Source organism: Cydia strobilella, chromosome 8 (genome assembly GCF_947568885.1).
Source record: "Cydia strobilella chromosome 8, ilCydStro3.1, whole genome shotgun sequence".
NCBI lineage: Eukaryota > Metazoa > Arthropoda > Insecta > Lepidoptera > Tortricidae > Cydia > Cydia strobilella.
In genome coordinates this window covers 11,724,935-11,751,535 of record NC_086048.1, presented here as the reverse complement: position 1 = coordinate 11,751,535, position 26,601 = coordinate 11,724,935, and the positions used below count along the sequence as shown (strand labels likewise).

At 36.8% G+C, this 26,601-nt stretch overlaps 1 protein-coding gene across 2 annotated transcripts in view; it reads right to left on the bottom strand.

The window, feature by feature from the left end:
- Positions 1-11,712: 11,712 nt before the first annotated feature.
- The window catches only part of LOC134743659 (A disintegrin and metalloproteinase with thrombospondin motifs 1-like), a 75,126-nt gene continuing 60,237 nt past the window's right edge, over positions 11,713-26,601 (bottom strand). The window contains exons 10-17 of one of the 2 annotated variants that reach the window (XM_063677243.1): positions 25,743-25,861; positions 25,018-25,126; positions 20,969-21,330; positions 19,691-19,797; positions 16,987-17,109; positions 14,439-14,543; positions 12,566-12,698; positions 11,713-11,998 (exon numbers count right to left, since the gene is read on the bottom strand). In XM_063677243.1, coding sequence (XP_063533313.1) covers positions 11,720-11,998; positions 12,566-12,698; positions 14,439-14,543; positions 16,987-17,109; positions 19,691-19,797; positions 20,969-21,330; positions 25,018-25,126; positions 25,743-25,861 — 1,337 coding nt within the window. In that variant the 3' untranslated portion in view covers positions 11,713-11,719. The remainder of the gene's footprint in view (positions 11,999-12,565; positions 12,699-14,438; positions 14,544-16,986; positions 17,110-19,690; positions 19,798-20,968; positions 21,331-25,017; positions 25,127-25,742; positions 25,862-26,601) is intronic. The other variant, XM_063677245.1, reaches the window with a different exon arrangement.

Here is a 26,601-nt window from a genome sequence, read left to right as displayed (position 1 = left end):
TTCGTCGGTCGTTGAGATATTCCGTTTGGGTCTTTGTCAGCATTTTTTAATGTAAAATATTTGTTGATGAAAGTACAAAAAAAAAAACACTATAGGCGTAGGCGTACTAATAAGATTTGAGAAGTTCACAGTTTAGAATATGACCCGTCTAATACCTATTAGAGATCCTCTACTGGAGGATGAAGTTACGGCTCTGAACATAATATGTAGTTATCTGTTCTCTTTACCCACGGTATCTCGGGTTTTGCAGTTAGATAGATAGGGCCTATAGGAGAAGGTTCAGTGCATCTGTCAGCGGACATAATGAATTGCCTTCATCGTTGGTGCAAATTCAGTTATTCAACGAACTGGAATTCAATCCTAGTCTAGCTTGCTGGGGGTCGCGTTTAGTATTTAACTAAATTGTAACTTGACTTTTTGCGACACCAAATGTGATTATATTTTTCTCTTTATAATAAACAATTAAATATGATCTAAACCAATTGAAAGAAAAGTTTAGCGTCAAACAGCTCACAATCCAATATCTACTCGTATATTTAAACAGGATTGCCGTAAACTTTGAATAAAGGGGAAACTTTGATATAACCGATTTTTGAGAAATAGGGAGTTGATGTTCAAAAATCAACTCCCTATTTCTTAAGCATTTCTTAAGCAAGCTTAAGAATTTTATGATATGGCAACCTTAACAAAAATACATAATTAAAGCGATCAAAAAACAAATCTCTGCTTACCATCAGACTCAGACTTTGGAGACTGCTTAACATCAGGCGGGCCGTATGCTTGTTTGCCACCGACGTAGTATAAAAAAAAATCCTTATAGTTTGAAAATCGATGGTCAATGTTTTGTTGAATGTTCTCCGCAAGTCAAATTAAGTTACCCCAGTTTACAACATGGGTCAAAATTATATAAAAATAATAAATACAGATAAAAAATCATTTATCCATAAATGTATGTACATTTTTGGTATTTTTATACATTTTAATTTTTAGTTTTAATCGTGTGTCGATACATTGCAGCAAATTTACTGTGACTACAAAATTTACTATGATAGTAACCCTCTATGCTATATATTCTCTTTGAAAATATCAAACAAAATCAAAGCAAATCGATTCAAAATGAATGTGATTAAATATTTATCATTCAAAATCATCATTTGTCAATTCTACCGGCAAACATAAGAAAACAACTCAAAATTTGCATCTGATTACTTTCTTGTTACACCGTTCGTGCTAATATTGATAACATGATAACCCATGATGATAGCCACTCAAAACTTGCATTCATTTACTTTGCCACTCTTGCGGATAAAACGCAACTTTCTCATTAGTTTTTGAACAATCAAGATGGCCTTTATTACCAGCTGGTGTGATGAAAAAAATATATACCTCTCGATTCGAACTGATGCCCTATGACAGTTCATTTTTAGGGTTCCGTACCCAAAGAGTAAAAACGGGACCCTATTAGACTCCACCGTCTGTCTGTCTGTCCGTCTGTCACCAGGCTGTATCTCATGAACCGTGATAGCTAGACAGTTGAAATTTTTACAGATGATGTATTTCGGTTGCCGCTATAACAACAAATACTAAAAACAGAATAAAATAAATATTTAAGTGGAGCTCCCATAAAACAAACGTGATCTTTTTGCCGTTTTTTGCGTAATGGTACGGAACCCTTCGTGCGCGAGTCCGACTCGCACTTGGCCGGTTTTTATATGAAGTATGGAGCATCCAAAAAATCTACAAAAAATATTTGTAGATTTTTTTGGATGTTTACTTAGCACATTAGTTTATTTAGAAATTTATGTTATATTTTAGGAAAAAATACGGTAAAAACATATATATTTAACATGCCTCTTCGTAGCTCATCAATATTCCCGAATTCATTCACGATTCCGATATGTAAACGCTTACGTCAAAGCAGTTAAAGTTATCGCTAAAGTTGTGAAGATGAAGCCAGCGCCAATATGACATATATACATTGTATCGATTGGCAAAGCTAATGCTCACACAGCTCTGACCCTCGTCACGGGCAGACAGTAGGTAGGTACAGTTAACATCGAAAGTAGCGGATCATACCATACTGTAACAGCTTAAGAGCCCCCGGCAAGCTCGGCCGAATCGCACCTTCCCATACAAACGTAGTTCCGCTCTCATTTTAAAACTACGTATTGGATTGTAATGAAACTTTGCACATACAATGACATGAGGTATATTTAGATCTGTAATTAGTTTATATGTTTATAAAACAAAGGAAATAGATCAAAAACAAGTTTTGTATGAAAAACTTAAATTTGCTGTATTTTGTTAACTATGTCAATAGTCAATAGTCAATATATTCTTTATTCAAATAGCCTAGCAACAAGCATTTTTAAATTGTCAAGTTTTAAATATTACCTTAATCTAAATATCAGAGCAATTTATTGATGCAGTTATTATTATTCTTAAAAACATTGAACTATTATAGATATGTCAAACTTAATAATAATAATTCACAAAAGGATCGTCAAACACCAAAATTGTATAAAAAATACTAGTCTAGAAACTTTCTAGAATAAAAATCTAAATGTCAAAAAATACGGATTACCTAATATAGGTATTCATTGAAATATCAATTTCATCATTATTAACACAAAAAAAACACAATAATAAATAATTAATTATTTTCAATCGCAATCCCACGGTGTTTCATCATTCATGTAGTCTTGTGTGCTATAATAGGCTTTAGAGATAAGTATATTTATAGATATTTTTTAAATTTATTAACAGATAATTCAGTGATGATATTTGGAAGTTTATTATAAAATCTTACAGTTACCCATGAATAATTTTTTAATTTTATGGAGCCGAGTGAAGGGTACTGCAGGCTTATGCTTATTTCTAGTATTAATGTTATGTATGTCACAGTTTTTCTTAAAAACTGGCAATGTTTTTATGTATAGGTACATACAGAATATTCTCATAAATATATTCACAGTGCACTGTCATTATGTCAATTTTAATTTATCTCTAAGTGAGTCTCTATGGTTCATTTTATATATTGCTCGATATATGGTATCTGAAGCCACATAAACTAACTACAGAACAGACAAGATATACTTCCTATTGTATGTACAAAGTTTCAGAGCAATCTAGCTATAATCGTTTTAAAATGAGAGCGGAACTACGTTTGTATGTAGAACCGAGCTTGCCGGAGGCCCTTAACAAAAAGTTATGTCTTTATATATAGAACAATTGAGACTGTAAAATATATAGGTACTTTTGAACGCGAATTTTAGAAATTTATCTATATTTTGGAAAAGTTATCTGGGATGTCAGATACTTTTGGCGCGTTTCATTCACTACTATTGATGCTGACTGTACACCGAGAAGCTGCGACACAAATTGACACCTTAAGACACCTCTATTATTGGAGATGGAGGTGTTTACCTTTCTACAAGTATCAAGTTAGGAAAAAATTGTAACACATTTTTATGACGTCGTACACTGCCAATATGGCGTAATAGCGTTATTGAAACAAACAGGCGTATTCGAAAGGCCTAAAGTGACATTTCTTCAACCAAAAACGTCACTTTTGACACTGACAGATCAGATCCATGACTGATCCAGATCGAATTCATAACCTATTAACAAAATCCGAATACGCGTGAAAGATCTACTGCAAAATTTTATTGTCTTCACTTAAAACCATAGAACATTGGCTCTAAAATGTCACAAATCGCGATGTCAAATGCAAATCCAACTCAGGCCAATTCGAACGTACACTGACATCAGAATGACATCTAACTGATGGCATTCAGTTATCGTGCATTTCGCTCGTAGTTGTCCGTAGATGTATCGGCGCGGGCGACTACGCGCTACGACTACTTTGTAGCACTGCTACGCCATTTTTTGTTTGTATTAGGCGCTTTTCGCTACAAAGCGGATACACTAATAAAATGGCGCATAACGCATAACTCGCGCTGTGCTGACTATGCGTTGATTTTTAGGGTTCCGTACCCAAAGGGTAAAAACGGGACCCTATTACTAAGACTCCGCTGTTCGTCTGTCCGTCTTGCCGTCTGTCTGTCACCAGGGTGTATCTCATGAACCGTGATAGCTAGACAGTTGAATCTTTTACAGATGATGTATTTCTGTTGCCGCTATAACAACAAATACTAAAAAGTACGGAACCCTCGGTGCGTGAGTCCGACTCGCACTTGGCCGGTTTTTTTTTAAATATAATTAGTTACATTTTTTATTCTTTAAATAAATTCTCAGTTTATTTCTTTTGAGATAGGTAATTATATTAAATAAGTAAAGTTTATTTTAAATTTACTGCTTTATTAATAAAAAGATAGCCCGTATCCCAGATACCAGTTTCCCTTGGGCTTAGAAAGAACGGAAACAAAATGAGATTTATACACAATGCGAGGAGATAACTAGCTGTATCGGAGCAGAGACAATGGACGCCAAACAACTATTCCAGGCTCTTGTGCACGGTCGGTGGTTCAGTCAATAAAGGTGTCTAGGTATATCTACAACAGTGCCCTTTCATGTTTAGTTTGCATCTTCCACAAACGCTATATGCCTTGCAATAATGCACGCCCTAATGCATGCGTTTGACGCAGCAAGAATATTTGTGGTCTGATAGGATTATTTTAGTATTGCATCAGCGGATAAAACTAACAGGCATATTCTGATTTTAATAAGAGGTTATGAATTAGATCTGGATTAGTTACGGATCTTATCTGTTCGTCGTATCTTTTGACACTGGTATAACGGATTTGACCAATGAGCACCGCTCGTCACCCCGCCGTCCGCTAACGTCCGGCCTTAGATTAGATTTTATCCACAGGGATGTTTTACCCATAGCGACAGCGCTATGCTTATAAATTCATAGGGTTTCATAGGGGGTGCTCATTGCTCAAATCTGTTATGCCAGTGTCAAAAGTGACATTTCTTCAACCAAAAACGTCGCTTTTGATAGGCCCCAATTAAGTTTTAAATCTGTCTATTTGACAATAGTTAAGACAAGAGGGGCACATGACGGCCTTTCTTTAATCTTTAGATGGACTTTCTATCTAGGCACAACTTTGAGGATTTCGAAACTTAATTTTTACTCCGTTTCAATTTTCTCCAAAAAAAATTGCGGATTTTGGATTATTTATTGGGGAGCAAAGGAACTAGGTCAAAATACTCTCAATATTGACCTTAAATACATAATTACATTTCCTGGTAACATGTTAATTAATTTTACTTACTTACTTATTCAATCATATTCATCATTGTATTTTGTAATTTTTGATTATTTTTATTGCTTGTAAAAATTTGATATGTAAAAGTGCCCCTGTGGCCTATTTGCTGAATAAATGTTTGATGTTTGATATAATTATCGTACTCGTAATTTGGTATGCCGAAGTAATTAGAGATACAGTTGCTTCTAATATTATATTAATTACATTGACTAATTATAATTGAATAACATTATAAAGTCAACTTTCGTCATATAAATAACCACGTTATTTCTACATTCAAAATTATTTAGTGACTTTTGGAGCTCTCTACATCAATAAGATACATTTTATTTTTCTGATTTCGAAATAGGAGATTGATTTTCAAATCCATGAGAAACTATGAGCGGTTGTCAATTAGGCAATATGTTTACTACAAATGTCTTGTTATGAATAAACAAATTGAAAAAAAAAAAAATTATGGAGTAGAATTAACTGGGATTTATTTTGTCTTGGGTAGTTAACGATATAGGTACTTAACTACCATAGGTCAACTTGTAGTTGGGCACTAAGGACGTTAATGTTAAAAATAAGGCCTACAGGGCGGGCCGAATCGATCAGTTGGTACATGAGTAATTTGGTATATCGCAGCCAGTCTCGTCGTACATAATATATGGCAACAGACCTTAGTAATCGACCAACCCGCCGCACTGAATAAACGTTCTCCAAACATTTGAAACGTTTACATAAACGTGTAAAATAATATTTGGGTTAGGTATATAGATTTTCAGCTTTTGAACATAGCATGTCAACGAAAAAACTTAACCCCATACACATAGTTTATACAAGTAGTTATAGACGCGCCACCGAGCGACCGGGGGTAAGAGAAAGAATATTCACATAAAATTTGGGCAGCATAGGATTTCTTCTCTTTCACTCTTATAAATCTCGGTATTTCGCCTTCGCCTCCTACCTATGATGCCACCCGGTCGGTGATAAGGACAAAGCGTGGCACTATTTTCTCTTTCCTCTTATAGGAATCACAATAAGACTATCTTTCTCTATTAAAGAGTGTCAGGCCCTCGCTTAACCCTAATCGAGGGTTAAGTTTTTTCATCAGATTTCGATAAAATTTAGTGGATAGATACCTGTCGTGTACATAAAAAGCCGAATTTCACCGTATGTCCTGAAAAATCTTCTACTGAGTTACGAAAACGTATGGTATTAAACGTATAGTTACGAATAACCCAACGGAAAATTACATGTTTTTTTTTGTCCCAGATTTAATCCAGTAACTTTGTCGCCTTTAATAATCGGGTTCGTTTAGTCACGCTACGCGAACAACTCGCAAACGCGAAGTGAAGCGGCGCGGCGCGGCGGGCCCACGGCGTTCGCGTTCGCAATGAGATCGCCCATGTAGGACACTTCTATAGCCATCAAACGATTGATTCACCCCGCGCCGCATCGCTTTGCTTCGCGTTCGCGTGTGGTATTAAACGTATAGTTACGAATAACCCAACGGAATATTACATGTTTTTTTGTCCCAGATTTAATCCAGTAACTTTGTCGCCTTTTATAATCGGGTTCGTTTAGTCACGCTGCGTCTTACGTAAGCGAACAACTCGCAAACGCGATGTGAAGCGGCGCGGCGCGGCGAGCCCACAGCGTTCGCGTTCGCAATGAGATCGCCCACGTAGGACACTTCTATAGGTATCAAAGGATTGATTCACCCCGCGCCGCATCGCTTTGATTCGCGTTCGCGTGTTGTTCGCCTACGTAGTACCCTGCTTCAAATCCGGTAGTTCTGATTTTTTGCAGACTTGAGACAGTTTGAGACCTCGAGCGCCGAACGCAACTTTGTCAAAAATCGGAAAAACCGCGAAAGTTTCGGTTCCTTTTTTGATTTCGGCAATTATAACCCTAAAGGACTACTTTTTGATAGTCCATTCTCAAGACATTTTTGAAGAAGACTATATTTGCTACAATACGAGACTAGAATTGTCTCTGTAGATTTGATAGTTTCCGAGACAAAGCCTTTAAAATATATTTTTTTAACTTGAATTCGTAAGCTATATAATATATGTGAGTGCAGTGAATATGCACTTTTGTCTCAGGCGAACTGTGAGTGCGTTTATTTATGGGAAAGTAAGATTCAGCAATAACCACAACTGCTATCACACGGGAATATATACATGGCAATTAGGTTTAAGTGTTTTCTTTGTAAATGTACATCAAATAAAATCATGTAAATACCTACACACAAGCTAGGTATTACAACAACACAGGAGTGATAGCTTTATTTTAAATCTTTGCACGACCTATAAAAATATACCTTCATAGAGCCGGGTTAGCTGAGCGAACATCATAAAGAATTCCGGCTAATCCGTACATGGCTCAGTTGTTTTTTTGTGTTGTCATTTTTTGGCATTAGGAAGCTGACCGAAATAAAGCTTCTTTAGGATGCGACATAACCATATTGCTAAGATATATGGGTTTGTTATACAAATCCCTATATAAATTTAATGAAGAGAGTGCTACCCCAGGATCGATTTTCCCAAGGTCGTAACCAAAGTTCAAATACAGCGGCCTGAATAAAATATTTCGTAAAAATCTGGTAATATTTTCGAAGAATTTTTAATAATACATGATTTTGCTTGCCCGCCCGTTAGGTACCCATGGATTTTGTGGAAAAACATATTTGTCCGTGCGACGGCGTCTGAGGATTTATTAGGGGAGAGCGTGGGCGAGGCTGTCCGGCACACTGTAGATAATTAAGTAAGCTGATCCGTTACGCGTGGAGCCTCTCTGACACATATATTATTATATCGTGCGACTGATGAGGGCAAAACAATATATATGACCAGACAAAGCCAGATCTATTTTTGTTTGCCCAATAACCATTCACCTAACAAACCACTGATAGAAAATTAAGTCTGCCATTTGTATTGTGCAATGAGGAATGGGTGTTGTAAAGTGATGTATGAAAGTATGGTTATTATGTTCTTTATGCGTTTGTAAACTATTACTTACATATGTTACCGTTTTAAGTGAAAACGCGTTTTCACTAGTCAAAAACAACTTCCAGAAACTCCTTGTTCAAATACATTTTAGAAGGTAATAACTAGTGTTGAATAGGGAAACGCGTTTTAACTTTTAACTAGCATATTCAGTACCAGCGCGAGTGACGCGCTACGAGCGTAGTCGATAACTCGGAAAAACCAGTAGAAATGCGCATACGAACAGAGAAGTGCCAATCAGGTCGCTGGCATTGAATGTGTTAAAGTTAAAACTAGTTTCACGGTATTCTGCTAGAGTCGAAAGACCGTGACCAAACAGCGCGTCGAACCGAACGAGTGAAGCGAGCTTGCCGCGGCAGCGACCTGAGTGCGCCATAACCGACTTTATGTATTTTATAACACATTATTTTTATTCCTATTCTATCCTATATATCTTCTATTCTATATAATTTAGAAAAAAGCTTATTTTGTGTTATGTGTATCAATTAGTCAAAACTAGTTTTCACTGAAATAATTTTTTGAACGATTAGTTAAAACTGGTTTTCACTAGGTAAGGAAATCAACGATATATTTTTCACTAATTCAGTTTGTGAAAACTAGTTTTGACTGAATAAAATCCCAGTTAAAACTAGTTTTCACCGAGACACCTTGCGAAAACTAGTTTAAAATTAGGGAAAAAAGCTTTTTTAACTAAAATCGGGTTTCTACGGTTACACATATATTTAAGGGATGACCGTCTTTTTCATTACTCAATAGTCAATTAGACATTCGGGCTCAATCTGTAAACGTCAATTCTCATCACCGTGACCAGTTCACGGCATTAGGGCGTGATCTGTGGAAGTCGATACACGTCATCTTCAGTAGTTCAATATATTGGTGCCATGTGTAGAGCTCGATTGCCGCCACCTTATCTGTTTCAAAACTTTTGTTTGTTTACGTTTCTCAATTATACCCTTTGTACACTACCGTCCGTACCGTCAGTTATCGTGGGACTTAGTCAATCTGTGTAAGAATGTCTTATAATATTTATTTATTTATTTATTTACTAATCTGCATGGTTGTGTAATTTTTAAGCATTAAGCAGTCGACGGTGGAGAGACGCCTTCTAATATGTCGTCACATTCTCAGGGGAACTACTGCTGAGCACATCGAAATTATGCCAAGTTACCCTATTTCCGCCTGATTTGCTCGAGTAACGCATATACGATAGAAAAGGAAATCAACGATATAGTTTTCACCAATTCAGATTGCGGTAACTAGTTTAGTCAGAAACATGTAACCCAGTTAAAACCACCAGTTTTCACCGAGGCCTTACGGAAAATTAGTTTTAACTAGTGAAACCGTGTTATGATTGAGGCTATACGGAAAATTAGTTTTAAGTAGGAAAAACGCGTTTTCACTAAAAACGGGTTTTACGGTAACTATGTATGTAGGTATGTTGGGTTTTCAGGGTTAATTATTTATCATGTGAATTGAGTTCAAAATTTTTTTTTATTTGAAAGAAGGTGTGTTTTAGCACTCTAATAGAAATTTCAAGAATAATAAATACACTCAAATATCTAGTTAGTGATTATATTTTTTCTGTAATGTTTATGACAATGTTAAATAAAATAAAATAAAACATAATTATTATTTGGTAGACTTCGGAGGACTGTTTTTTATATTTCTTCATAAACAATTATTTTTCCACAATAGTAACATATTTTTTTAGAATGTAGAATTCGAGCTCTTTCATATGATATCCCACTTGACCTCGTAATTACCATTTTTCATAGGGGATATAAAAATTACTATACATATAATAGCCTTGTTTTATAAATATTCCAAATTCATCAAATCGATAACACGTCGATCGTCGTCATCGATGTGACATTCAGACAGATGGACAGTCTATCCATTTACCTTTTTGGTACGGACCAATTTAATCTTTATTTGACATTACTTGGCCGTGCATCTCGCGTGTACGAACTTGATAATAGAAAGCTTGTAGCAAGCAAATACCAATATATGTTTTTATAAGTTCGAATACCACACCTGATGTGAATTCGAGGTCCGATTGCAACAGGATGTAGCTGTTTAAGATAAAAGGGTAGCATTAATACATTTTCTGCAGTTAGCGCATGTAGCCTTCAATCTATTTCTACTAGCATAAATAGACTAAGAAAATTCCAACCCAATCTTGAAACATACTTTAAAGATAGTAAATAATAAACGTACTAGGTATTAAATCTGCATCATTTATCAATGTTATTTCGTTATCCGTGCGCTGCGCTTTTACACATTTGTGGTTTCGCGTCAGAGCAAGTGAATACGAACAAATAATTTTTCGGCACAATTTTAATTCAATTTTATGTGAGAGAATTTGGACAGGTTTGTGTGATACTCGATATACGAAATTTGGTTATACGAATTTCCAGCTTATTATCTCACGGAGGTCATGGGAGAAAGGTTGGATAGGTTTTGTCTAGCTGCGTTAGAAAAAAATAATTAAAGCCAACTATTATTAGAAATAGCACGTTTATTATGGAAGTTATGGCACTTCGTTACGCTTATAGGTATAAAATAAATTTTACACTCTTAAGAACTTACAAACAGCACAATACAACACTGAATACACATACATTATTTACGAAGGTACATGTGATTTCAAGCAGTAGATAAATATGTTTACCTACTGCTAGATATGTGAACATGTTTGAGTACCTATCCTACATTATTTTATAGATACAACGTCCGTTATCGTTTCCCAGAAACGTACGAGTAATTTATTTTCTTTTCGAAATATGTAGATGAATTTCATGACTAAGTTCAAAAGTCAGAAAATAAGTAGTTTATATCAGCTTTTTTAATCAAGGTTATTTTATAATAATCTAAGATAGATATGAAATTTGTGTGCAACAAATGCCATCCAATAATTATAAAGGTAAACTTGAGTTTCGTCTTCAAGTGGGAAAAGATACCTGTTAAACCTGATTGTGGTGGATTCTGATAGAAGAAATTATATTTTTCTGAATCTACGCCTCGGTATATAATTGCTTAATTAATATTAACCAATTATTTAAGTATGTGACACCAAATACTGTTAGTGTTACTGTAAAAAAATATTAAAATACAATAATCTAGCCTGCTGACGATCAAAACTTAAACACTATGAGTTTCGGTTGTCTACATTCGGTGATAGGCAAACATAATTGTTAACAAATCTGTTAATATCTTAATATCGATTGAATTGTACTGATACTTCGTGAACAGTTTAAGCTGCTTCTGCTCTATTATAGGTATTGTGGGTCCCTATACATATGATAGATCAATATTACCTATAGGTTTTCATATCATACGAGTATTGGGTACCCTTTCGCAAGGACATGCAATTTTTGTCCAATGCAAAAAGTGTTAATATAGTTCTGACTCTAGCAGCGTCGATATTTTCGCAGTATTTATCGTTACATTTATAGGCAGTTAAAAATCCATGTACCTATTATTAAAGTTATCCTAACCAACGTCCCGGACTGTGCGATCGGCAGCGGCGCAAGCGTTGCAGCAATACTTCCTGAACTGAGGAAGAATGCAGTTCCTACGAAGCTGGTCAGTAGGGAACAGCTCGCAGTACTTGAGGGTGTCGGCGGCGCAGGGCGCGGGGCGCGGTACGGGGCAGCGGCGCAGCCGGCAGCGGCGGCGGCGCTCGCGCGGCCGTGCGCCGCACAAGAACTCGTGCTCGGCGGGACACACCAGCGGCCGCCGCGATATACCGCGACCGCACGTTGTTGAACACTGGGGAAGTAAGTATTCTCATGTTGGTAGACCATGACAACCACCTAGGCAATAAGCCCAGTTTACCTAGGAAATTAACTATTAAAAGGACTTGAGCTCCGTAGGCCTAGAAATCAAGTTCTTCGATCAATGACTGACAGAAAAAACCTCTCATTGCTATAATTCGGACGTTGCGAAGACAATGCAATTTGGTATGATTAATTAATGATATTCACACCTGTCAATAACTATTCTATCATAAACCCCATGTTCAGGCAAATACACATCATAAACTACACAAACAAATAACACAGTAATTACCTGTTGCGCCTCGAAGCCAGTTCTAGTGTTTCGCCTAAATTGAGCGATTGCATTTCTAACAGGCCAATTCTAGTTGTAGTTATTAGATCTGTTCCAACATGATACTGATAGGATATGATATTGATCTGTCAGTGTCAAAAGTGACTTTTTTTGGTTGAATAAATGTCACTTTTGACACTGACAGAGTATCATATTGGAATGAGATCTAATAACTAGAACTCGGATTGGCCTGTAATTCTTTGAAACTAAGTTAATAAAAAGTATTACCGGCGTCCATGGCATCTCCTGCCAGTAGACGGGACAAGGCAAGCGGTTGCAAGGTTGCTGCTGCTCCGGCCTGGGCTCTGAGCACAGCGCCGGCGACACCATGGCTCTAATCAGATCTTTTTGGTATGTAGAGCTGCAAAAATGTGGACAAGTTTTAGTGCTTTTGCCTTCGAATAACACAATATGGTAACGCCACGAATCATATGAGACATTACAGAGAAAATTTAGAGACATTTTTGATACTTATTTCACTAATAGTTGTAAAATTTGTACCGGTTAGTGCCTTAAAAGGTGAATGTCCTATTCGTCTTATATGTATGTTTTGGACCTGATAAATGAAAGATACTGCAATTGGTTTCAATATAATTAACTAATTAAAACTATGTTTTTTTTTGTCCTGTCATGGATAGTACGAGTATGCGGAGTATGATGTATGGCGCCATTTCTTTGATTCAAAACCAAGGGCCTGACACTCTTTGATAGAGAAAGATTATTGCGATTCCTATAAGAGGAAAGAGAAAATAGTGTCGTGCTTTGTCTTTATCACCGACCGGCCATTTTTTCATGGTCGGGTTATGGCATCATAGCAAGTAGCCGATGGCGAAATACCGAAATTTATAAGAGTGAAAGAGAAAAAGGATTATGCTGCCAATACATGAAACTGTCAATACATGAATATGTCTTTCTCTTAGAGGTGGTCGCTCGGTTTCATATCTATAACTACTTGTACTATGTCCATGTTCAAAACAGACCAAAATTCATAAAACGTCACACTTATTCAGTTCTATGTATGGATGGTATAGAAAGGATGCCAATCTCTTATGGCAGAATTGTTGCAAAAGTGACCGCTTTCAGCTTTAAATAATAGTTCCTAATCTCTCCGGTGGCGCTAGTTAGGCTCTGGGACATGAGTATAACATGAACCATATAAGGCAACAAATAACCCGACCAAATTACGTAGGTTGTTTTTGGTAGTATTTCGGTGTATGGTGGCGCCGCCTAATTACTGTTTTTTGATGAACACTTTTCATACATAGAGATTTGGCTCCTTTATATAGTCTCCATGGTTCTATGACTCTTGCTTACCTATTGTAAAATGTTGCCAGTGTTTAAAAACTGATGTCGAATACTTATTTTACTGTGTTTACTATAAATAAGTTACTTCAGATGCACGCCACGCTTTTACACGGAAACCTAGTCACTATAGGTTTCGGAGTTTCGTAGTTTTTCAGTTGGTTTGTTTGAATTCAGTTGGCTATGTAAAATGTAAAATTGTCCGTACATATCGACTCAAAATGAGTCCATATAAATTTTGGACCTTATGACTCATTTTGACGACGGAAAAGAGTAGTATTTCCAAGGTAGTAAAACGTGCTCTCAACACAGCCTGTTGCGACTTGGTCACGCCTGACGAGTAAACTTGAGTAAGTAAATTCCGTTTAGTAGCATGGCAATGAAGGCACTTAGGCAGGCGTCGGTTTTATACACTTCTGTCATTCCATAGTCTGTCTAATATTTAACAATCCAGGATCTGAGAGGGATTTAAAGTTTAAAATCTATTTATAAAAATTTAATGCGTGTGAGAAGACATGTAATTGAAGAGCGGTAGGTACATAATCTACACGTAAAATCAATAATGCTCACTTAATTCCTCGAGAGTAACAGGCACGTAGAAAAGCTGCCGCTCCTGCAGTTCAAACGTCGAAAAGAGTCACCGTTCGTCGCGCTGCAGTAATCGTGCCAAACAGCGGTCAGATATTATTAAGTATTTGTGAGCAAATGGTAAGTTTAAAAGCTCCCGCGCCTGCAGGACAGAACCACCATACTCCAGTCTTATTATTAGCGTTAGTATGTAAGTAGGTAATTTACGTACTTTAGAGTAACGGGCACGCAGAAGAGCTGCCGCTCCTGCAGTCCGGAGTCTCCGCAAGTGGCGCTGCAGGACTCCCACTCGTCCGCCCTCCACTGGAATTCGCATCTGCAAAATGAAATTGGTTATTTTAACGGTTAACGGTTAATTATTAGCATGTATGTAAACGAAGTCAAACAAAACAATTCGTATGAAAAACTTTTTTACTGACTTGCTTCTACTAGAACCCAAACTAGTATCTAATGACATCGCAGTTATTTTTGATATGCCTTTTATGGAAGAAGTACTCGTATTATGTAAGTAAACAACTTATATTTTGAATACCTACTGTACGTTATGCAAATTTTATTTGTATTGTACTTAAATTCGACAAAATTTATTTTTATAAGGAGTAACAATAGTACATTGTGATACAAGTGTGCTAAGTTGGTTATTACACACGAGGCGATATTGTGCAATAAGAAAGCCGATGTGTATAATGACCAATGCACACGCGTTTCATACGACGTTTTTCAACACACACACAAAAAAAGAAACTTTCATATTACTTAATTTAATTTTAATTGTAACAGTAAAAGCCTAAAATCTGTCATACTGCCGGCCGCCCCTCGCCCCGGCCGCGGGCGGGCCGGCCCGCTGCAGGCGGTCGGGGGGCGCCGGTGCCCGCCAGTCCGACTAATTAAAGAAGGCTCCGTTTCCATTGATATAGTTCTGTGGTTTCCATGCATATTATTAGCAATCAGTTACCTTCTTAACTCAGTGGGATAATATAATGAAAAAGCACGCGTGTCTAGGATTATGAGCCAAAAATCGGTGAAATAAAAACGTTTTGAGCAAGTGTGTTGAAAAATCATAAAAAGACAAATAACTTATGAACTAAATACGAGTACATATTATTTATATCACATTTAAATTCGGGTCTATCGCGAGTTTAATTTGTTACCTTTCTTTACCGACGTTTCGACACAGGTTTCACTGGTCGTGGTCGCGGCTAACGGACCGCCACCACTGTCTGACATCAGTTAGCCGGAACCACGACCAGTGAAACCTGTGTCGAAACGTCGATAAATAAAGGTAACAAAATAAATTCGCGAGAGACCCGATTTTAAATGTGATTTAATATGTGTTCAAAACGCGGAATTTTAAATGTACGAGTATATCTATGAATAAAATAAAATAACATCTAAGAACCCTAAATAAATCTAAAATTAAACACACAATATTAAAACTACTGAAAGAGGCCTCCCCGCGCAACCCCCGGCGCAACTGTGCCCATCACACTCGCTGCGTTACCGCGTTGAATTGCGATGGACAGTCTTTGCACCAGAAAAGACCCGGAGTGCGGGTCAAGGCCCCTTTCTTGCAGGCGACGCCCCACTTCCCTAAGGAAGGTTTTTACCTCTGCGCACAAAAGAGATTTGCGTACTTTTGTTATCCTTTATAAACACGGATTACTGAGAAAATTTACAGGCAAATCAGTGTTGAATAGGCGCGATACGGATAAGTTTTACGCAAGTTCCGTGCAAACCTAAACAAACAGTAATCTAATTCCGGTACCTAGGTAAATAACTCCCCGGGCTAAAATAGCACAACTACAAAGCGATGTCATCTCGTCTCGGACTCTCCAGCTTTGAGAGGGTTAAAGGACTGTCGTTACTAACCCTGACTCAGTGCTGTCTCAGACAAACTAGTATAAGTGTGATCTTTGGTTACGCATGGTTGTTACGTATTTCGAAATCAGTTTTACTGGCCGTTTACAAAAAACACCATAGGCACTCCGACCTTTTCGATCCCGGTTTTTGTCATTTTTTTCCGTTTTCTCTTTATTCTAAGTAGTAGCCCGAACAAATAATAATAAAGAAGTTTTTATAGAACGGTTATATAGTAGTTTATGAGCGGCGGGGATTCGGTAAGTAAATATAAGAACAGGTCAGGACTTTAACGAACCGTAGCAAGCGTCTAGGCGCTAACGTCAGAATTGCCTCACTGACTTTATTAAATCTGCTTCAGTGCACACAAAGCGTTTGAAAGCGGTTTTGCTAACTCGGCAATTTTGAATGAGACAGAGGCTGAATAATTTACTTACTAAATATTACGTCCTTATCTCTGTCTCGAAAATAAAATCTTTAGTGGCATGAAACTGTCTAGTTTTGCCCTCAACTTCGTCATCAACCGTCAAACATCCATGACTGTGACATGGTTGTGACTGGAAAGGTAAATGTTAAAGACAGAAGGAACGCAGGCTGACTGTAGTTCACCGGTGTTTGACATACATACACAATAAAATCACCAGTCGAGCGACAGTGGCGAAAGCAATATTGAGGGTCACTGATTAACAATTTATCTTCTATTCTCGGTATCCAAGTTTTGTACCTTGTTGAGCTGTTATTACATAATAGGGACACGAAACGGAGTTTCTTAGAAGATCGTGATCATTCGTCTGGCGTCTTTCAATCGACTCCTGTTCGACAATCGGTTGGCCAGCCCGGCTACTCACGCTATACCCTTGCGTACTGGCTACCTGCAACTATAACTGGCTGACCAGACTTACCGGTGAGTATTGCAAGCCTCGTAGTGTAGCGCGGCACACTGTTGCCCGCGCAGGCATCGTGGGCGCACCACGCGTAGCCCGCCGCCGCACGACGCGCTGCACGGGCCGCGCACTGGCCACTTGCTACAACGAAATATGTAGGTACCTACATCAAAATTTATCCGACTTGAGCTTATCTTTAAGCGTAAGCGTCATTCGAGACCTGTGGCCTAGACTTATTCAGAGGATTGGGTATAAACACCAGTTAATATTATTAAGATAATTATTTAATGGATATGGATGGCATCTCTATTAGGTACATTAAGTATGGGGCGAAGCATTAAATTAACAGCCTGCTTGGGCTTTCCGTGGGACTTAGTCAGTCTGTATAAGAATGTCCTATACTTAATATTTATTTATTTAAAATGCAAGTAAGTTGTAAGTCTATTAAATCAATCATAATTTTCAACTACTTAAGAAGAAATGCTAAATTCTATATGCGTATTATTGGTTTGTACAATACTTCATAAGTCTTTCAGTTATCTACTTTAGTCCACAATTATTTGTTGTTGGTTTTGATCATTCATTAGGCCTTTACAAAGTTTTACAGCGAGCAAATAAATCACATGGCCATTCAATTTGCAGGATGGTTTACGACCGAGCTCGACTCGGCTCGGCCAACTTTATGAATTTTATCCTAAGCTCGCTCTGGAACCGTAAGGCGCGGCTCCTCTATTCGGAAAACATTCCAAAATCCAAATACAGTGCTACTTTCAATTTATTCCTAGTATAAATAGACCTCTAGCTCCGCAACAAATATATGTATTCGAAAGTTAGAACTATATTGGTTTAGATAGGATTGTACGCTCTGTACTTACAATTGTGAATGTTACTTGGCCATTAAAGCTAAATGTTAAGTGGTTAATCGATGGGACCTAAATACGTACTTTAACTTGATCTAATTAAATAACAAGGTTATATTCTCCATTCGTATCTTGATGATTGTACTTGTTTTCGATTTAAGTTAAAATATGAATGTACTATGGACATATGCACGTATGTGTGTATAATGAAGATCTATTTCATTTCTCCAACAAACTAAAAGCTCACTTCACTTGTAATTCATGTTCGTATAAAGCAAATAAAGTTGTCATGAAAATTAGGTTAAAATGCATGAGGCACTTTTCACATAGCTGTTCAGCACCCACTTTGTTATTGTCTCTGCGAACTGAAACGACACACTTCCAACAAGGCCAGTAAATTCACTAGTTTTGTCTCTGTTAGACAACGAAACTGTAATAAACCATCTCATGCAATTACGTAAAGTTTATATTTGTTACCAGGTCAAATTCAGCTAGTCTTTATAGAACATCGAAACGGTTTGTAAATAAAGTGAAAGACTAACAACGCAATAATACGTCTATTTTTTGAGTTTTCGTCAAGTCATAGTAGGGTAAACCCTCCAGTGAATGAACACCCCCCAGTGAATGAACACCCCCCAGTGAATGAACAAATTCACGTTTTTTGTCTAAATTAAGAAATATAGCAATTTCTACCACTTGTCGTATTTTTTTTCTTATAAACAACTTTATTTCTTATGCAATGGCAACCCATGATTCATTTATTTTCGACCAGTTTGAATGTGACTGGCGTTTGAAGTTTACGTGTTTCTGGTTTTTGAAGTTTTGTATGGAAAAATTAGATCTCAGATAAGAACAGTGTACGTTTGGAGCAACATATGAAATGCTTATTTAATGTTTACCTGTACAGTTTAGTTATTTAGATAGATTAAGAGTTAAAGTTTCTATAAATGCACACTTTGTCGGCGTATTATATGCTATTCAAAATCGACTTGTGACCTACATCACAGCACAACCTATGGGCACAAGTACTACAATCTGACGGAAAGTCTATTTTACTTAGTTCCCTATCGCAAAAATTGCGATATTTTTCTATTTGCGTGTCATCTCTTTCACCCCATTTTACTTTACTAGTCACTAGGACATGCGCTGGCACCAAAGGAATGATAATCTTGAAATTACATTCTATCATTATATATCTTAGTAAAGACAGGCCCAAGAATTTTAAGACCTAATTAGGACCTAATTATGTACCGTTGCACAGAAAAATTTTTCTAAGACAGCAGCATACACCTAAAATTATAAATAAAATCAAAGTAAATAATTGTTTGTCGATCTTTGCCTAGAAGTCAAAATAAGAAAAAAAAAACAACAGTTGCATAATATTGTATGAATATTCCTAAGAACACTGCTGTTAGGATCCTAAGAACACTGCGCCGGGGCCCGCCGCGCCGCACTTATGAATTTGATTTCGATCTCACTGGCAGTCATATAATCTACAAATAAGAGTGCTGGAGTAGAAAAAATATATGAGGGACCCGTTTCAATATAAGTAGGACATAAATATTTAAAATAAAGTTTAGGGCCACTTGCGGGTCCAAGAGTTAGCCAACTAACTCGGAGTTAACGTTTTATACAGTACAGTTTAAGACTTTAACCCTGTATAAAAGGGTAACTCCCAATTTGTTGGCTAACCCTTGAACGTACATCAGGTGGCCCTTAAAATTTTAGCATACGAACAATCACGTAATGCTAGCAAGTTGTGTTTGCCTATAATTGGGTGAATATTTCGTTATGATTTTTTTGTGTCCGTTATTCAAGTGTAATTGTATATAATTTATGTAGTATTGACTTGGAGGTTGTACCTGTATTCCATGGGTCGGCTCCTGCTATTGCCAGCGGGCGAGCTATAGTTGACAGACACCTCCACGCTGACTGGCTCTTCTGTTTCTAATTCGTGCTCGGGTATTGCCTATGGTGAAGAATAAGAAGTTTATATTAAGTATTAAAAATATATATTCTTAGTACGATTAGAAGGATTCATGCAAGCTCTCAAAATGATAACTATGACACAACTAAATAGCGATAAAAAATTTAAAAGATTTTTTAAAGATTTGAGTTACAAATACCTACTGATCTAAAGATTTCTATCTTTATTATGATATCAGTATTAGTCCGTCGTGCTCGCTCTAAATTTCTGATTTAATACGAAATAAACCTCTCCTGAGGTAAACGAGATCATTACATTTATTTAAGCTCTATTTTTACTGCTATTTGAGTCGTCCAATTTTCCTAAAATACACTTTTATTTTGAATAAATAGATACTCTTTTCACATCGAAATCCTGAAAATCGGTCTGTTACCAAAAATCCCCAATTAAAAATAACACAAATCAGAAATACCAAATTACTCCGTTCACTTTATTGAACGGATTCCACTGATATTTACATAGGTACTGAACGTTTTTGAATAATATACGATAAAGGTAAATGAAATATGAAGTCCGTGGAGTGAGTTCTCAATGAACCCCAGAGCGTGGATTCCCGTTTATAAAGAAGTTTCAGTGCTTTTATGAGAAAAACCAGGGTAAGTGTGATCTGCGATAACACACAGTTGTGATAGGTCTCGAGGTCACTATGTTTATTGGGGTTCGATAAGCGGAGGTAAGTGATTCTAATAATAGCTCAGGAGCGGAGTTGAAACCGCTTCTGAATAATTAAGCCTTGGTCCCTTATCATCAAATGTTTCACTTTGTTACACTTTTCATAGTTTAGTCCCTTTTGTTGCCGTTTACTTGAAGGACTCATATACAAATGGAATATGTGAGTGATGGAAGAATTAAAGACCTAAAACTGTCGGGGTTCGTATTGTTGTTGAAGGTGTGATTTAGTAAGAAGGTTTTACACAAAATAAAATATTTGTAATAGTATCTGGGCTATCAAATAAAAGCCTTGAACTCAAAAAGCCACAATTTTGATCACAGTCCTGTAGAAAGTACTGACTACTGACATCGAAAAGCCTTTAAAAGTTTCAGGAATTAGGGTATATTTTTCACACTACTTTTTGACCCGACTTCTTGTTCCTAACGTTTTAAGAATTCAGAATGTGTAGAAACGGTGTTGGAAATAATATTAGGTACTCACCATAATCATGAGATCAGTCTGCAGCGGCGACTGAGCCGATATATGCACATCAGCGTCCGTCTGCGTCCACCGCAACAGACTGCTCGCGGCGACCACCTGTCCCTCCCAAACGAAGCGTTCCTCTTTTATATCTATCACGTTACTATCCAGGTCTATTATCTGCAAATTCTGTGGCACATTTGGATCGTATTTGAGGTAATTGTGCTGTTGTTCGAGCTCGACCCGCTTGGAATGCTTGCGCAGCTCTAGAATGTGTTTGTCGCGCTTGCGTTCTCTGATGGCTATGGAGAGAAGGACCGGTGTCGCGATGTGGATGGAGAGCTGGTTCGCCTCGTGCGGGACCATGGTTATCCGTGTCCAGCCTGTTGAATAGAATGACATAAATATCGATTTTGGCTCGAGCAGACAATTTTCTATTTAAATTTTATCAAGCAAATGTCTGCGAGCGGTACTACAATTTTTGAAAAGTGGAAAAATTGAAATATTTCCTTAATATAAAAATATATATATTTAAGACGAAAGTGACGGAGGACCCGTGCGAAATCGCCTTTTCTTACAAACGTAGTCCTCATTTTAAAATATTTTGACACAATTTGTTGTATATGATATATGAACCACACCTATATCCCTACGTTTGATTTTTTTCGAAATTTTAATTATTATAATTTAGGAGCATTAGAAAAATTGTATGAAATTTTTTTTTCGCTCCTAATTTTTACAATAATCAAAATATCAAAAAAAGTCAAACGTTAATAGCTCTGGTTAATATACATCAAATTACGTAAAAATATTTTCGATAATGTCAGTATCCAGAGAAGAAAATGAGCACTACGTTTGTATGGAGTAACAGCCGTGCCCTTTCCTGTTAACAAAGTTCACGGTTATAGATTAAATGTGCTCAGATTGTCAGTGATAATAACGATCTACTTAGCTAAATAGTCAGTCAAGTGCTAAATATTTTTTATACTGTTGCAACTCGAAGTCGGATGCGTTTTGTTTTTCTGGTAATTTTGTTTTTACATTTCGAAATAAAAAGAACGCATCGTGATTCAATTTTTTTTATAAAATAGCCAACGATTCTGATTAATAAAAAAACTTCAAAAATTGTTAGTCCTAAGACAGCAAATAGATATTTGCACGAAATGTTGGGAAATGACCCAGATGCATTTTTTAACTACTTCTGAGCAAATGTTATAAAAATACTTACCTGAACAATGCTTTATTGAAAAACAAAATAAATTATGGAAAATTTGACCCTATTGCCCCCGTAAAGGCCCGGCAGACGAGCAATCGATTCAGCACAGAACCACATTGCCGGAGGAAAAACGGTTTTAGTTCAGGCCATTACCTTAATGTTTATCGCTGACATAGAATATTACGTTCTCTCTCAAGTAGGTTTAAGTGCAAAAGGGATGAACGCTTTTAGGGCACGATGAGAGAAGTGATAAAATTATAATAAAACACTAGAGGCTACAATACAATGTGATATTCCTCATTTTATAGAGCAGCCACACTACCTATAGCTATCTATCAGGATAGATATATCTATAATTGTTCGTCCATGTTTACCATTTGTCTATGAAGCGATATCATGACAACGGGCTACAAATGGCTTATGGACTATGGTACAAACGCGCTAAGAAATATTAGGTTTGAAAATAAAGTACGTGTATACTTATTATTCTATAGTTTGTTTTTATTTTTTTTACTTCTTTTCTTAATCTACAAATAAGAAGAGTCAAACAACAACATCATGATGATGCTGATGAGTACGGTTAAAAATGAAACAGATTTTTCAAGTTTGATTTAGGCTTATTATTATTAATTATGTAAAAATTTACTGTAAATGGTGTAACTAACCCGACTTTGTTGTGTTTATTTACGCATGCTTGGCAAATACACGGCACGTAAACAAATGTAAAGTTTATCATTACACCATATCGCAGTAATGCTGTAATTATGAAATTCATAGCCGCAAACTTTAGTTTATTCTTTATTATTCTAGATACGAGTTTATTAATGTGCACTGCAAGCTACATGTGAGTAAAAGTACAGTCAAATAATTTAATTTTCGACTCATTACGTACCTTGTCACAGTGACAATCAATATGAAAGTCGATACCTCAAATTGTGTATTGTCTTACTATTGTAACTGTGACAAAGTACAAAACGGGTAGGAAATTAAATTTTTCTACTTAATACTATGAACGATGGATAGGTGTGGCCTCGAGATAAAAGCGAACGCTATAGCCCCAGCTACCTAATTCATGAAATGACTATTTGGACTTTTCTACTAATTTCTAGTATAACATGTCTTTAGTCTCCGTAACAACTATTCGAGATAAAAGGTCAAGATAACTGGTTGATTGGGCGATGCGCTCGGTGAACATAAATCCTTGAACATTTTGTGTAAAAGCGGATAGCTACGGTAAACTCAAGATGGGCACGCGGATGATATGAGGCCTTGTCCTAACTGCGCGACAAACATGATAAAGCGGCAGCGACTATTGTCCCTTCCCTATACAAAAAACACGACTTTATTGTCTAAGGTGTAAGAGCGTACACATATTTTTGAAACTTTGGGAATGTATATAAATTTATGCCCTTGGCTGTACTAGATCCGGGCGTTTGGCAGATGTTTATAAGTGGAGATCAGAGTGACAGGCCAGCAAAACTTTTCAGTCGGGAAAAAGGAATGCAAAAGTACACTAAGTCGCCGAAATGTTCTCATTTAATACAGGGCATGGTCCTATATTTTATCTATAGAATAAACAACATTGCACATTATTGTTGGAGCAGGTGACGAATATGAATAAAGCTAGACGTCATCTGGCCCTTTCTCCCAACAGAAACGCGTCGCACTGTTGTATTGGATTTTAATACATAGTAATAATTAGTTCATTACCATTAATACTACGAGTATATCGGACCAAGAACCTAAAACTTGCATTCTTCAAGTGGCCTGCATTTTCTGACCTCCTCCGATGAACAGCTACCAGATGCCTGGATCCAGTAATAAGGATAATAAAGCAAACTGCCTAGTTTGGTTGCTTTTGAAATCGTTGGCCATTTTCCAGATCTCCGACTACACGGCGCGAGTCCGAACGTAATTACTCTGGGCTGTAAAGGTAGGTATGCCGAGATCAGCGGTCTTTGTGAAAATTAAATCGTGGAAGTCCTTTTATTACCTCTATTATTGGCCCTTCGGAGGGAAACAAAGTTTCGTGTTTAATGTTACATGCCAAAATTTGTTAAATTCGACAAATGAAGCAGTTAGTTTTTAGGTGAGGTGATTTGAGGGAAATAAACAAATTAAACGTGTACTTACACTTGTTGTACATAGTGAATCGAGAGGTTATATTAATATAGTCGTTTATAAATTAGTACCGTTGACGAATAACCAATCGTTATCGACTGGATTAAATTAGGATTAAATTATATAAACTGATTTAAACCGAGGAAATGAGAAAAGAGGATATCTATGATAAAATCTCTAACTGTCTAAATAAGGGGTCTGTATAGAAACCATTGTTGTGATACCAATTCACATCGCCGAAGCAAATTTTTTGCGCTCTGGGTTCTAAATTTCCAATTCTATTTTCGGAATAACCCCGAAGGGAACTCGCTATGGGATTACAATTTATTTTTCATTTCTCATGTTTTAAAAGTGACACATTATTTTCCAAAAGGCTGGTTGAACATGATACGTTTCGACCCTCGGAGTGTAATTTACTTTCCATCAGTGTTTGATCCTTCTTTTTTATAAGATTATAGATTTGTCGTATTAATTAATACCATTCTGATAGTTAACGCCCGATTCAATAAATAACTAGGTGTTATAGTACCTTAATTGTTCAAGAAAGTTTTTTTAATAAAAACTATGTTACCTTTCCTCGTATTCGAAATAAAAATTATTAAGGATTGTTCCTGGTTCGTATTTCTGTTTCGTCGGATTCCTTAGTGTTCAACTCCGGTGAAAGCATACACATACGTTCATCCTTTGCTTAACAATGTAGGTACTAAGATTAATAATATTATAACTTATTTACCTTTGCCCAATTGCTTGTGGTAAAGATGCGTATTGTTGCTACAGTAGCCATCAGGACACCAGTTGCAAGTCGAGTCCGACGGGTTGCACTGGCCTTTTACACAAGCCCCCTGAAAAAAAAAACGTGTCAAATCGCTTGTATTCAGACATTACCCCAAGCCAGTAAATAGCATTAACTGCCGATTATGAAGGCAGACAATGACCTTTCTTGGACAGGTAGAATATGTATAAGTACCTCTCAGCTCAGATGGGAAAGGAAGCCTCAGATCGATTACATGTCTTGCCTTCGCTTCGACTCGTACGACGTCAAACGCGATCTCTGTCCTTTTATATTATCACCCTAGGTGACATACTTAGAGCATTTTTGACGTTGATACTTTTAGCAAACTTAAACCAATCTCCGTAAGATTTCAATGTTCGAGTGTCAAGAGAGAATTTTCTCTAGTACTTCTCAGTTTCCTCACAGTACTCTATTGACGCATTCCCGTTGCCAGGGAGATTTTGGGTTTATACTGAGCAACTTTTACTATGGGTACAACCACGAAACCGCGAAAAAAAATTACCCTCCCATAAAAAAATGGACCAGCAAAATTGTATGAAACAGCCAAAATTTTTTTCGCGATTTCGGGGTTGGTTCCATAGTAAAAGTTGCTCAGTATAATCCCAAAAGCGCCCTGACAACGGGAAGGCACTTATTTTTTAGCCATAGTGTATATTATGATATACCTGGTAACAAAGATCGTAGGGTCTGTCGTAGCTGCAAGGTGTGGCATCTGGCAGAGAGCCGTAGCTGGAGGGTTCTCCTCCCGTGTAGTCCACACACCACATTTCACATTGTTGAGACTCTACGCACACACAAAAGACATAAGTTTTTATTTATTTTTTAAATTTAATATGTATGTGTTGTGTATATGGACAGTTGTATCTGTAATAAACGTATTCATTCATTCATAAATGTTCATGTAAATTATTCTCTAAAGTAAACAATTAATGGATTTAAGTGTGATGAACTAGATTTAAAAACACAAACATATTGGTTTATACCCTTGCGTTTTTGGGAGAGCGGGGTTTACTGTCACAAGCATATTATCTGCTGCTTAAAAGAAGATTTTTTTAATTTTTTAATTTTAATTTTTCAAGAAGATCGTAATAATGGATCTCCCAATAACTACGCAGAATTGGTCACACGAGTTCAGTTGACTTCACTTTGGGGCTTGTTTACTTACAGAATGATTAGTTTTTAGTGAGAGTTCGTACATTTTGTAAATACTAATCGCAAGTAGCAGATACCTATATGAGCTCGCACTAGACACTAACCACTGACCAATGTGTAAACAGACCCTTGTACCCTCGTTTACCCCACATACAGTTGCCAAGGCTCGTGTTCATGTGTGCGTAGTTACAACACGAGTTAGAAGTATTTACTTTGGTTTGTTAAACGTTAATTTAGCCCGAATATAATTAAGTTGCGTTAATACGAGTATCCTAACCGTAGACTCAGAAAATTAGTAATTTATTTTATACTTCTATGTGAAATATTGTATTTATCAAGTATTTTAGTGATTGTTTAATTAATGTATTGCCA